This window comes from Chamaea fasciata, unplaced genomic scaffold (genome assembly GCF_029207755.1).
Source record: "Chamaea fasciata isolate MVZ Bird 193981 ecotype frontalis unplaced genomic scaffold, bChaFas1.0.hap1 SCAF_1, whole genome shotgun sequence".
In the NCBI taxonomy this organism is placed as follows: Eukaryota; Metazoa; Chordata; class Aves; order Passeriformes; family Sylviidae; genus Chamaea; species Chamaea fasciata.
Genome location: NW_027094086.1, coordinates 107872077 through 107886981, shown reverse-complemented (window position 1 = coordinate 107886981; position 14905 = coordinate 107872077). Strand labels below are relative to the sequence as shown.

Here is a 14905-nt window from a genome sequence, read left to right as displayed (position 1 = left end):
CTGCACACTCCTGAGCTCACCTTTAGCAAGGGATTTCTCTGTCCCACAGTGTGGGCAGGAGCAGAGTGACATTGGGTTTGCCAGCATTTCCACAAGTAAAGAGGAAATCAGGTCACACAGTAGGATAGGGGGTATTTTATCTGTTTATTTAAAAGGCAAATGCTCAACCATTAAGGAAGTAGAGTGGAAAAAAAATGGTGACTACATCTGGTTATGTGCCAGCCCATAAAAAGGGAAGAGGGGAAAAAAAAAAAAAGGACATAAAAAAGCAAAAAGGTTTTAACCACTCTCTTGTGTTTCAAAGATTTGGGGAACTCCCAGACGAGCAGGCAGGTGGCTGCCAGGGTGTAGAAGGAGGTCAAGGCTGCCCTGACCCCTGCTGGCCCTCTGCCCACAGTGTTGTGTTGCTCCACAGCAGCAGAGGGTCCCTGAAAGGCCACCTCCTGTGGTGGCAGAGCAGAGAGTGGGAGCTCCTCTCCACAGGCAGAGCAGGTGCAGGGTCCATGTGTGTCATGTCCGCAGAGCAGGGAGGAGCAGGTGGTGCTTGGCAGATGAAGTATTAGTTCTTTAGAAAGTACAACAGCAACCAAAGGCACAAACAGAGTTACAAACAGCAAAAAAATACATTTTTTCAAGAGATGTAAATTCCCTATTTGCATAGAAAACCTGCTGTAGAAGACACCAGGTGAGAAGTATGAGAACACTTTCCACATATGCCATGACTCCATCCATCACATATTAACACCTCACATCAGGGTAGTGATGGGATCTTCAGCAGACCATGTCCCACTGAGCAGTGCAGAAGGAGCATCCTCCACAGCCCCATAAATTTAGGGCACTAAAAGCAGGCTCGTCAGGATGTCTTTCCTGGGACCTAGTGAGCCAGCCAGGACCATAGCAGCATGGTCTGAACATGAAGGCATGCTCTAGCAAAGGGCAAGAAGTGTGTAGAAGGAAGGGAAGGTAAACAGTGAGCTTAGTTTCAATTCCATGAAAACAGTGTTTGGTCTCAAGCTACCAGTCAATCACTAAAGAAGGTTTATACAAAAGCTGTGGATAAAACAGATTTTTACAACTTGTGAAGACTTGTGATTTCTAACAGTTATCACACTGCATTGAGACAGAACGGAGATACACCAGGGGGTACTGGCACTTTGGAAGGGGACAAAGGAGACTGACAGCCAAGAAACACCAGAACTGATTTGCAGGGCATAGGAAGTCACCCTGCCATGTCTTGGGGGCACCACAGCTGGAGCTGGCTGTCCATGCACTGTGTAAGGCACAGGGACACATCACACATCCCTTTCTCATTCAGACTGTAACTGGGTAACTGGAGGAGGAGAGATGACTGTCCTGGCTCTTAGCCTCTCCATTCACACTACTTTTCTATTTCCCCTATTAAAAAAAAAAAAAAAAAAAACAAACAAAAAACAAAACAACCCAGAAATGCCAGCACCTGAGGAGCAACAGGAGTGGTGAGAAACAGAAGCAAATGACATCTGTTCTCATGAAGAAGTGAACCAGGTTTGAGAGTGGAGCAGAAATTAGGCTGCCTCCATCCATGCCTGCATAAAGCCATGTCCCAGAGTAAGGTCCCTGTCCTAGGAAGCATCCCTGGAATGCAGCACACAGGGGTGTCTCCCAGGCTGACATTCCTATATGCCTGCCTCAAGGTGATTTTCAGCCATGGACTAGTTCCTCCTTGTAGCACCATTCCCACTGCAGGCACAGCACCAGAGGCAGGGGTGTTGACTGGATGCAGAGGTGGAGCAGCAAGCCAAAATTAGAAAAAAGGGCACTCTTGATCTAAAAAAAGGCCACTCTTCCTCTTTCAACATCCCCATTGCTCCCTACAGGAAATCCCTTACAGACCTATGTATGTCCCTGATGTCCCTTTCCTGTGGGATGCTGACAGAGATGAACATAGGCTAGTGCAGAAGGAGGAGAGCTTCTTCCCTCAACACCCTGCTGCACAGGCCAAAGACATTCAAGACCTCATGTCTCAATGACATAGAGGATATCTCACTTCCCCTCAAATGTGGGGTGTTTCCCTTTATCCCAAAGGTTATAAACACGCAATTCCTAATGATGTTTTCTTGATCCAGTTTTCGCTGACAAAGAGAAGAGACATCCAGAGGGAACCGGGGACTGGACAACTATTCAGAAATACCCCCTGGACTTTGGTGAAGCTGTGCTCCTAACAGTCAAGGCACTCTATTTGTTCCCTTTGCCAGAAAAAGGGACTGCTGTAGCAGAGGACAAGTCCAGGAGAGAATCTCATCCCTCCACAGTAGCCCTGAATCTCACACAATTAATGCACATAAAGATGTTTTCTAAGGGGTTAAAAATAAACAGAAAAAATATCTTGCACAAATTCCATTTGATATTACTCCTATAAATAATAAAAACTTCATATAGGTCTTTCACAATACCAAGCTTTCATCCCAAAAACTCCTTTCTCTTCCTTTTGAGAGGGAGCAGTTATCTTTGGTTCAGGTTACAGGGGAGGGGGAGATAAAAGCAAGCATGTTCTGTGGGGGGAAACCAGTAACATATTTATAGTTGTCTGTGAATTTAATGACAATTAATCTAAGGGATGTGACAGAAGAAGAAGAAAAAAAACAAACACAAATGAAGAACAGGATAATTAAAGGCAGCCTGACATCTGGAGGATGCCAAGTGTTTGCAAATGCATCGGAATGCAGCAGCTGGCCACACCTCTGCAGGACTTTGCTGCAACTATTGCCTCCTGCAGTGATGCCCTCTTTGAGTGTGTTCCTTCTACAGGTTCAGCAGTGTTCTCCAGGGGCTGGCTGCAAAATTAGTGTAAAGAAAGCCAGTGTGATGGCACAAACTTGTGGGACAATGTTAAACCCCAGTAAGATTAGGAGGCACTATTCATTCTCTACCAACTCTAACTACCAAGAAAAGAAAAGAAACATCTGAATTAGACAAGTCAAACAGAGAGAGGTAGTAACTCCATCACAGGGTGTTCACATTGCCCTCTCTCTGATTGCAAAAGTAGCCCTGGTACCTGGCCTAGACCACTTCCCTGCTCCCTGGGCTGCAGAGCTCAGCCAGGCAGCTCCCACTCCACACATCTTACATGTGAATGAACCACACCCCCGGGGAAAAGCTTCCCTCCGCCAGCACCTCAACATCCCAGCCAACATTTGCTCATTCTTGGCTGCACTGGCCATGGGGTGAATGCTCCCACCAGCCCGGCACCATCACAAGCCCACCACCACCTCCGACAAGCACCACCAGTCCTGAGCAGTCTCACAAGCACAGAGGGTAAAAATCAACCCCCAAAGATACTTCAGAATCCAAAGAAATCACACCCAGGGTGAGCTCATCCACCTGCTGCATCCATAGCCCTGTATCCCACCTCTGCTAAGACTAGTGCACCAGCAACGTTCATAACCCAGAAGCAGCAGCCATTGGATGGGATGGGCTAAAGAAGATGCATTTTTCCAAGAAACCTTCAGAGCTGGCTAATCTTGCCATCACATATTTAGTCCTCCAAAGGGCTGTAAAAACAAAAGATTAACCAGACTCCCTAGGATGGCACATTTCTGGGAACTGGAGCCAATCCATCTGACAATTATAAACTGTCCTTAAAGGCCATGTAAGAAAAGATTGATAAAGCAGTTGACACAAGTGTGAAAAGGAGCTTATGAACCCCAATATATATGAAGCTCTCTCTGGAGATTTGCATTGCTTCTGCTAGTGCTGTAGTGTCTGTTCCAGACCAATACTCCTGAATTTTTTAATGCACCAGAAAGTATGTTACAAAACAACCCTTAAATCTCCAGCACAAGTAATTATATATATTAAAAAAAAACACCTGAAAGGTGTTCCAGGAGAAGGACGCTTTGCTTATTCACGCAACATTTGGATGGCAACATCTCGAGCCAGAAACTGCTCGATTTCTTCTTGGGTCATTATTTCAGATGCAGGAGCTGCTGCCACTGCTTCAGCTGGTGCTGGGCTCTTGCAGTTCAGGTTTGAGAAAGGGTTGAACCAGCCCAGCGAGAAGGCACCTCCAAACGCCAGCTTCATTCCTTGCCAGCCACTGATCTTCTCCCAGGTTGGCTTCTGGTTTTTAAGTCGCTCAATACCCTGCAAGAAGAGAAGAGTTTATGCTTGTCTCACACTTACAGCAGGTGTTTGGGCACCAAGCACTGTTGCACATGCAGAACTGCCTACCTATAGCCAAGCTGATGCTATTCCAGTTTGAGTTAACAATGAAGACAGACACTCTGCATTACCACGAGTTTCATCTCCAAATTTAACAGCAAAACCCTCACACAAGATCAAATTCATGAACAGTCTGAATCTTGCTGATGTATTTTGGCATCAGTTGCTAGGGTACAGAGATAGCTTCTTAAAAGCCAGCCTTTTGGGAAACATGGACCTCTTCTCACATAGCTTTTTGAATCCTTCCACGGAGTGACAAAATACAGTTACAACTTAAGAGTTTCACCTTGTTTGGGCATTTTTTGCAAAAGTTCATACACAGCCAAAATACTGCACCTTTTTCCAGTGCTCAGGAATTTACCACAGCCACACCTAGACTAGTCACTAGAAGTTCACTCTGTGCCAATTAAGAGCAAATATTTAAGAACACAATTTCCATTTACCAAAGTGTCGAAGACAAATCACAATGCAAGCCAGATAACCTGCTGGGAGTTGAGAAAATCTGTACAGGTTAAAGTAGAGGCTTCAAAATGGGACAGGAGCCTTGGTCAGTCAATATTCTGATTCATTCTCCAAGAACGTCACTTTTAGTAAAGCAAACATTTTGGTTGTACTTAAAGAACAGATCCATCAAATTTGGGCAGTGACATTTTTTTCCTGGTAGTTTTCTCCATGCAGAAGTAGGGAACTAAAATTTATTTTCTTAATGATTTTCTTAAGGCTACCAGTGTGTGAAATAGGGCACAATTTTTTATGCCCATCTTCTGTATCATGTAAGAGAGGAGTCAGATCTGCAGCTGTGTATGATTCACTTGTGATGATATACAAGTGACCACACAGAAAGTCTGTTCTTAGAGAAGCAAGAATACTGGATCCAATTTTTGAGAAACTCAAGGAAAGGAAAAAAATGTGCAAATTGGGTTAAAACTGTTAAGAAATAACAGTTTTAGAAGAGAGAGGTGAACAGTACACTTGTCATGTTCTAATTCTACAGACTTTTCTTGACAACACACAAAACATTCAAAGCTTTGCAGCGAGGGGAAAGGAATACATGCAGCAGCTCAGCGGCACCACAGCTGCACTCACTGTCAGCCTCACAAATAAAACAACAGCAGCAGCTCCGTTTGCAACAACACTGAGTCAGCATGAGCAGACCCAGGGGAAAACACGCCATAAACAGAAGCACTGCGTGCAAAGCTTTTGTGAATTTCATTCCTTCATTCATGCCCCGTTTCTCATCCTGACTTAACGGCACTAAACGTGCAGAAAGGAATGACGCAGTACCAAATCGGGATTCCTCAGGGCTGTGATTTGGGAAAAATTCAAGCCCGGAAGGACTTCAAATGCTAAGCACACGCCTGTGGCACCTCACCCTGCTCCCAAGCTTACAAACGTACCATTTCAAGTGCTCCAGGGAAAATCCCTTGCAGCCTCTGGTCCCCTGGGAAGCCTCACTTAGTGGGCCACAGCCAGGGCCTGACCTTACCTCCCTGCTGGGCAAGCTGGAGCAGAGCAGAGTTTGTGCACAGCAGACCCGTGGCAAAGTGTTCTAGGACTACCATGAGCTTTTCCTCCAGGATACTGCATTTCCAGCACCCGGTGGCTGTGCAGCCAGGAGGCAGAGGCTTTGGCAGCCTCAAACAGGAGACCACCTTTGGTAGTGCGCTGTTCTTTAGCGAACTGCAGAGGTTTCCTGTGTGTTAGTAACAAACTGGCTGGAGCACAGCTGGAGCACTTACTACGTGAGCATCTAGAAAGAAGGAAAACAAGTAGCACAGAGCAGGAGGAGAGACAGACATCAGGCATTTAAACCCTTCCCTGAGAGCACAAGCTTCAACCCTGCCCTCAGTGATTTGTGTAATCCGTTTCAATCCCAGCTGCCATCTAGACTGGGAATACAAATTTTGAACACTTCTGGGCAGCAACCCTCCATTGCCTCCCCCCAAAAAACATTGCTCACCTGCTCCTATCAGCATCTGCTATTCAAAGCAATAAGCAAGGTCAGGCTGAGGTTGTGCTAATGCCAATTAGGGAGCTGTTCATTGGAACAGCCAGGGGCATACTTTCTCTCTCCCAATCTGACCTCACTAATCCCTTCACAGCACGTATTCAAAATAAACAGAAGTTTTATAATTGTATCTTGATCTAATTTTGGCTGCTGGCCACATGGTCAGTAGGGCATGAGGTTATGCCTTAAAAAGAATCCAAGGGAGAAGGAAGGAATGCACAGCTGTTGAAGACATTTCATTATTGTTTAATGAAACTTTTTTAAAATAAATATACTTACATAAATCTCTCACCATCATTTTAGAAAGTGAGAATTTTGTGTACTGAATTAAACTAACGCCTGTTTTTCTTTCCCATCATGCAGTTATTCCACTTAATAAACAAAAGAAGTGCTTAGAAAGCGTCATCTTTCCCTATTTCAAATTATGCAATTTTGAACCAATACTGAAAAGACATACACTGAGAAATATAAAATATTGCACATTCCTCTTTAAGTAAGAGGCACAACATTACAAACATGGGGACCAGTTAGACAAGGTTGACCTGTGACCACTGTGATGCTGTAGGATAATATCCTGTTTCTTCAACTACTGCCCTTGGTATCTGCTCCTGCCCAGTGCCAGAGGAGGATGGTGGGCTGCATGGTCTGACCCAGAGGCAATCTGCAGGACAGCTCTTGAACGTTAGAAGAAATGCATTAGTTTCTTTCAATCCACTTTTAAGATATGAAAGGAAAGAGCAAACCAAAAGACAAGCAATGAGACAAATTCACGGTTAAGGAGATGGTTAAGGAGAAAACACAGGAAGCATTGCCATTGGAAGTCATGATTAAGGCAGAACTTCTTTTACAGCCGTTCCTTGCACACATTTCTGCATGGAGCACCATTCAGTTTTCTAAAACAGAAGTGCTCTGACTGAGTTTGTCCTTCAATTTCTCTTGGCCACACTAAAACAGAACCAGCATCTGAAATCAGGCAGTCCTGACCAAGAACATATTTTCCACCAGCAAACCAGTAAGTCTGCCTTTCTCATATTAATACTGCCTTACTTTTAGTACCAGTCAAATTGCATCAAACAAAGTCGTACACTGCAAGGAAATCTGAAGGCCCTGGTTATCACCGCACACATGACAGGTACTGCTGGCATTTCTGTGATGGTGCCTCTTTTAAAAAACAAAACACAGTTTGACTGAAAAGATCAGTATTATATAATGCTGTTTAACAATTTGCATTTTGGTTGGGAACAAGAAAAACTCAGTAGTTACACATTTTTCCACAATGGTCAAAAGGCCAGAACAATGTAATTAATCCTCCTCCAGAACACAGAGCTAATAAGGGTAATTAAAATAAACCCAAACTGGAATGTAGAATTTGTAATCAAAACAATTTTTGAAGCAGTGAACTATAGAGAGATGCATTCATTAGTTAATTGCCTAGGTGACTAAAGCCTCTCTCCTCAATATATCTGATTTTGCATCAAGGCAGCTTTAGGCCCAGACTCTCTGCCAGTTCAAATCATCACCTGCACGTCTCACTGGCTGGAGCGACCATGGCCCAAGATCCAGCTTAAATATTAAGCTGAGAGTGTTCTCTGAGAAACACCATCACATACTCAAACCAGTTACAGCCTCTCCCAGCTGGTGAAATAAACCACTGATTAACAGATCAGTATACAAGCAATTAACTCATTTTTCAAGTTAGAAGTTGAACACTCAAGTTAATTAATTTTTATATGCTTTTGCCTGCTTGCATACAGAAGTGAAAGTTCAGAAAACCATTACAGATTTTTCCCAAGATTTGGAGCAAAGCAAGAAAGAACAGGAAACAAGTTTTTGGAAAAGTTTTATTGCATTTGTTTTCCATATGGAAGCATTGACAGATTGAAAAGATGCAGCATTCACATTACTTCCAAAATGAGACATCCATTAAATTTCTCCTTCCTTGATTTCCCTCCCTTCCCCCGTGGCTTTGAAGCAGTCTAAACAGGTCAGTTTCCAAAAAAATATTTTAAACCAAGGAAAGAAAAGGTTCCTTGGAAGTCACAGACACAGCTGATTTGTGTATTTCCTTTGTTTGCAATTCATTTGATGAGCCCATGGGAGTTGTGAATCAAAAATATAATAAAATTCCTGCCTCAACACAAGATGTTGTAATTAACATTAACAGTTGGAATTATGAATGGTTCAGCTCTACCCGTTTTTGGAATGCCTTCTGTCCCTCCCACTTTTCATCACCACACAGTTCATAACAGCATGCATGCTCCTTACCGTAAATATTTCCCGATTTCAAGCCTTTACACATATATGTGCGTGTGTTTACACACACACACATGTATGCATAAACAGGAGAAAAGATTTACAAAGCTCTAAACCAGGGCAATGCTAACAATATAGAATCAATCACCCTGGAACACTTACACATCCCATCAATATTAGTCTTTATAGTAATCTGGGCATTCATGTCAGGTTTGTTTTTTTTTTTTCACGTTAACACCGTTTAGCAGGCATTGCTCTAACAAGTCATTTACCAAGACAAACACACACCAAAAAACATGATTCTGCTATTCTAAACACTTGAAAATTAGCTTGCTTTCCTTCCTGGAAGTGTAAGGCATGTAATAATCCAAAGAGTCTTCTAAATCTGCCAGTTATCCTAAAGGGGCAACAATTTCCTGCACGCAAGGGAGGGAACAGATAAAACAATGCCAGAAAGATGGAATCAGTTCTGTGGCTGGAAGGAAAAAAGAGGGTGGAGTGGGAATTGGTGTTGGCAACGTTTAAGTACTTTAACTGTTTGTGATCACCAGGTCAACTGGCTTACTTGCTGTGTTGCCTTCTGGTCTTGCACCTTTTGGTACGTGAAGTATCTGCCTCCCCGTCCAAGTTCACTTAAGAAAGAGCAATGTGCTCCTTCAGGAAGTCCAAAGGTGTCTGTGTAGGGCTGTTGGCACTCACATATCATCCACAGAGCTCATCACAGTCAGGAGACAGCATGAGAATTTGCTCAGAAGAGATGGGTCATAACAGAGAAGAGAGGATCCCCTTCACATTAGTTATGCCATACAGAAAGCAGAGAGGAACAAATGCCAGTAAAGTTAATGTGATAAAAAAGAAAGGAAAAAATGAAAAGAAAAGGAAAAAAAAAAAAAAAACAAACCAAAAAAAAAAGCAGCAGCAGTTTCAGCCAGAGAGACAGAATTATCTAAAATGGTGGAATACAGGGCTTTTTTTTCCTCTGCAATTATCAGCCATTTAATAGACATAAAAAAGTTCATTTTGCTTTTCGTTTTAAACATTCATGGAAAATTTGTAACAGTAGTGCTGTAATATGTTTCTATTTTAGTGGAAATGCTGGTCAGGAATTCCTCAGACCACATATTGGTACGGGTCTGCTTTTCCTTGGTCTGGTGTTGCGAATGGGCTAAGCCATGCTATAGAGAACGGATGGCCAAATACTGCTTTCATGTTCATCCATTTTGTTTTTTTAGCCCATCTTCTCTCTTCCTTTTTCAACTGTTCTATTCCCTGAAAACAGAAATATCAGATTTTCAGTCAAATACTCAGGTTTTGTAGTTCTGGATTCGGGGAAAGGCCTACTCTCAGTTACCCCTTATCCAAAGGACAGAGAAAAAACCACAAATGCATCTGTACTCCTTTTCCTTTTCTTCTCAGTGTTTTATATTTAAAAATACTAAAGCTAGAAACTGTTCCTTGGAAATAAAATCGTTTTCATTTTCTTCAGACCTACATACTTCAGAACCGTTTTAAGACTGCCATCCAATTGTCTCTGACCTCAATAAAAAAAACCCCACCACTTAAAACCAAACAAAAAGTATGTGCTTTAATGGCTGAATGCATTATGTGCTAATCAGATGGAAAAGTTTTAAAAGAAACCATTACAAGCTTGCAGATCAAAACAAAAAAAAAAACCCAAACCAAAACAAACAAACAAAAAAAAGGAACCAAAAAACCCACAAACCCAAAGATAATCTCTGTGATGCTCCCAGATTCACCAAGCAAGTTCAGGAAGTGCTTGTGGCTCAGTGTAGCTGAGTCTACCTGGTGCCTCTTCATGTGTCATTAGAATCACTGCTAAAACATGCATGGGCTGACAGCAGGGAGAGAGGGTTAAACAAGATACTGATTTGAAGAAGTCATTGGCATTGTTTAGTAAAGGTTAGAGGCAGAACAAAAATAAGCCATCAAGCAATCAGCTGAAACATTCACTAGTTAAACATTAAAAAGAAAATAAAAATCCACATTGTGTCTGAAGCCCAGGAAGTGAAATTGGTCCTTCAGGAAGGCCATTTATGCCTGGCTGCCACAGAAGCACAATGAGTAAGAACAGTCACTGGAGAGCATCACTCTCCCATGGGCAGCAGCAGCTGGCAGATCACCCAGTTCCTTGACTCCGCATCTTTTGCAATGTAAGGTTTCTCCTGACCTACATGTGTCTCCCACGCTACGCAGTAATGCACTGCTATACATCTGTGCGCCTCAAATTACTGATGCTGGGAGCTCTGATGAACACAGCATGGGTCAGCTGCAGGAGCTGTGCTGATCCCTGGAGAACGTCACCTCCAGAGATAACAGCAAAATACCAGGGCTCTGGGTCCCTTCAGGCAGAAAGGAACCATCTTGGTGGGACAGCATACTCAAGGTGAGGAATGAAGTCTCCCAGTGACTGGAATAGAAAGGTGAAAAAAGGGCAACACACAGCTCTGTCTCTAAAATGCAAATTAGAACACTGCAAGAGAGGACACCAAGAAGCACTTCAGCTGGAAATATTCCTCTGCTCAAACAGATTGCTTGTATACAGCTAACTCAATGCTAGCAAACCAACAATGAGACATTCCATGGAGCAGAAGCCTTACTGATACATATTAAAAAAAAAAAAATTAAAAAAAAAGTAAAACCCCACAACCCAACAGGGGAAGACCATATTTCATTCCTTTATTTTAGAATGTGGCATTGTTCCTTTAACATCTAAAAGTCCCCAGAATTAGACTGGAAGGGAAAATGTGGGGACTTATTTGGGTGCCCAGCTGTAGAAAGCAGTTTCTAAAAATTCTTGACAGGTTCCAAAGATAGAGGAATTCAAATGACGATTTCACAGGCAGCATTGCTAATTTACACACTTACTGATGAACACAAGCTCAGCAGGATCCATACCACACTGTACTTCCTCCTGGGGCTCTCCCCATCAGAAAGCACAGTGAAGTCTTCCCCTGAACACAGACAGGTGGAACATCAGCCTCTTGCAGAAGCCAAGCATTAAAGAAAGCACTGCAAAAAAAGGCTCAGAGCAATGGGCTCATCCAGCATATAATGCCAGTCACAGCTCTCTGACAGCAGCAAAAACACCTACTCTAGCTTCAACTGGCCATGGGCAAACAAGGGGAAAGAAACCCAAAGGAGACAGGGGAGGAAAGAGGAGTTGTCACACTTAAGATATCACTTCCCTCCAGCCACTCTGATTAATTCAATTACCTGAGCATGCTTGGTGAAGAGTGGAAGTATTCACAAGTGTGGGAACACCCCCAGGAGTCACCAGCTCTATGTTTACAGAAGTGGGCAAATACAAGGATTTAGGACTGTAATATTACTATATAATCTCTACTATGCCACCTTCAAATTAAGGATGGCTTGGTGGATTTGCAGCAGACTGTATCCAGCAGGCTTCCATGAGCCTACTCCACTCCCTTTTCTTTTTCCCTCTGGCAAGAGTTTTTGAACTGTTGAACAGGTAGCTAAGGCTGGAAAATCTTCTAGGCTAAAAGAAGTCTCTGGGGGTGTGTGTGTGTGTGTGTGTGTGTGTGTGTATTCCTCCCTCAAGTACTCATCTTGGCTTTCCAGCACACAAACCTGTGAATAGTGACAACCAGGACATACAGTTGAATTGCAGACAATACCGATATAAAAGCACTTCATTAAAGGAAAAAGGTTCTCCAATCCACAGGGACAAATACTCTCTACAGTGTAACCCCAGCTACCTATGCCTGCCTTATGGGAGGTCCTGTCAACATAGCAGCCCAGCCAATACACAGAGTACCCTACTTCCCACAGAAACCTTCAGAGAGCACCATCCAGAACTGTGTTCAGTTTTATTACACTGGATCTCTCCTCAAAGGGTACATGAGATTTCCTGTGCCATGAGGTAAAACCCCATAGGCCATCACTGTTTCGACAAATGATGAGAGATAGGGTAAAGGAGAGAGTGCGAGACACCCACCGTTTCATCAGTGCAGATGGAGTGTACTTGAGTCCCAAACATAACTGAGGTGAAGATGAGAAACAGGAGAGCCTCAAAACACAAAAGGATGAGTAGAATCACTGTAGTTGGTGGAGAGAAGGAACTACATTCTGTGAAGACAAAATGGAGTTGGAAGGGTAGACATCAAGTAATGCACCAGCTGCAAAACACCTGCTAAGCCACGAGTTTCCCATATCCAAACTATCAAATAAATCATATAAACAACATTCCTAGAAAGATACACAGGGAAGCTCTGACATTCAACCATAAAATGATCACTCCCTCAAATTTCAAAGAAAGTGAAAAAACCCACCAAAACCCCTGTAACACTTCAAGACTGTAACTTTCTTTTCCACTTTGGTATTTCCCCAGCACACCGACTAGGACACCATTCTCCTCCATTTCACCTGCAGGTTCTCTCTTAAATCTTAGACTTAACAGATTTTCCACAGTGGTAAGTCCATTAGAAATCTCAAGCTGGCAGTCATGACCATATGTAGCACCAACATAAAACCAGGGTGTGCTTCCTTTCATAACTGCTCTAAGCCACAACTTAAAGAAGGTCAGATTTCCTATCTGTTCCTAAAAGTTCCTGGTCTTCCTCATACTCAATAGTGCAAATTCAAGCAAGAGCTGAAAAAAAAAACAAACCAAAAACCCAAGAAGGTAATTAGAAAGGAGGAGCAGAAGAAAGCAGTGTTACAGAGCCAAACTCATAGTTGAGTGCTGTAAAGTTACAGTTGAGTGTTGTAAATGCCAGAACATTTCCAGATTTTTCCAAAATCTAAGACTTTCACCAAAAGCCTGTGTATTTCTGATGAGATCTTAGGCTTAAACAGATACACCATAATCAGAGAGTACCACAATCTGCACAAACACAAGGCAGCTGGAAAATAGCCATCTCTCCTAATAGCTCTGTTCTGCCACCTAAACCTGGGACAGGTAGGAAAGTGCTTTCCCCACAGGAACAGGCTCTGAGAAAGGAGATAAGGGAAACTACCTTTTGATATATCCTTCCCTTATGGCCCTGGCCACTGCAGTCAAATGCAGATGTTCTCAGTGACAGCTGTTTTACAAAGTTTTGAAGTGCAGAACAACCCTGTCAAATTCAATTCATATGTGTATCCTCTGCAGTACTGTGAACTAAAACCAGTCATTATATTGAGTAACACTACTGAAATTCCAAGGAAAAATCTCCTCCTCCTTTTCCAAAGAAACTCACAAGCAGTACATACATGTGCACACGCGTTCTTTGCCACCTTGCTGTTCAACTCAGCATTACACTGAGGATTTCCTATATCCATTTGTGGTTTTAGGAACATTGATAGACTGACTGCAAAAATGTACTCACTGAGTGAGTGCTGAGGTTTTTTGTTTCACTTTTCTGAGCTGCCTGGGCTCTGTTTTTGGTTTGCTCGGTTTATTTTTTTCTGAGGAAAGGAATTGTTTGTTCTTCTGAGGGTGGATTTTTGGATCTGAGCTAGCATGTTTTCCTGGCAGTCTTGCAAGAATGATTCACAGTACCCTTTTAAAAAACGCATAGACGTTCTTCTTATCTTTTGTTGGCATTCAGGAAATTAGTGCTGTGCTCATGTCAACAGCAGGTTACTGCACACATACTCCTTAGGCGTCTTCACAGATCAGCTTTTTCCTAGGCACTATCAGGTGTAAGTTAGAACAGCTTTCAGGACAGAGATTCCAGCAGGTCCAAAAGAATTATGAAGTTCTAGTACTGATGATTAAAAAGACCATAAAAAAAAAGATAGAGATAGCATAGCAGAACCTTGATAGCACTCTTCTGAAACAAGGAAACTGCATTTTACATTCTTATTCAAAGGATAATCTGTTATTTTATTAAGGTATTTTGTTTATACTCACTTGTCCAGTCTTCTTCAAAGCAGTACAAGAAGTGAAATCCCACCATGATTAGAGCATGCAGGGAAATCAGTGCTATATACATCTGAAAAAAAAAGGATGTAATACAGGTAGCAAGTGAGTTCAAAGACCAATATACTAAATCTTCCCAACACTTTATTTAAAAGCACAGTGCTAAGATTTCAAAATAAAACCAAACCACAAAACAACTCCAAAAACCACCAAGCTCTCCCACCTCTCCTGAAAAAGCATCATGAAGCTGGCAAATGCCATGGCTACACAGACTCACTCTCTCCTTACGAACAGCTTTGAGCGAACACAAGGCAGACTGCTGAATCCAACACCAGCTGGATCCAAAACCCAGCCTCCTGTGTCCCAGAGTGGCTTTCCACACAGCTTACTGTCCTTACCTCAGCTGAGTACTGCAGGACTTTCAGGGAACAGTAACACTGATCAAGCGTTACTTGTACAGGATACAATTATCCTGTTGTCAAAGCTTACATCCTTGCTCTTGACAGCACTATGGTTTCCCAGAGAAATAACAGTTAATTTGTTTTAACCTGATCTGTTTT

At 42.6% G+C, this 14905-nt stretch overlaps 1 protein-coding gene across 5 annotated transcripts in view; it reads right to left on the bottom strand.

Moving 5' to 3' along the window:
* Nucleotides 1-125: 125 nt before the first annotated feature.
* Nucleotides 126-14905, bottom strand: part of ZDHHC3 (zinc finger DHHC-type palmitoyltransferase 3) — a 34090-nt gene continuing 19310 nt past the window's right edge. For 4 of the 5 annotated variants that reach the window (XM_066192797.1, XM_066192786.1, XM_066192804.1 and 1 more), the window contains exons 5-7: nt 14337-14418; nt 12438-12568; nt 126-4122 (exon numbers count right to left, since the gene is read on the bottom strand). In XM_066192797.1, the coding sequence (XP_066048894.1) occupies nt 3880-4122; nt 12438-12568; nt 14337-14418 (456 nt within the window). In that variant the 3' untranslated portion in view covers nt 126-3879. Of the gene's footprint in view, nt 4123-8035; nt 9731-12437; nt 12569-14336; nt 14419-14905 lie in introns of those variants that run through there. The other variant, XM_066192821.1, reaches the window with a different exon arrangement.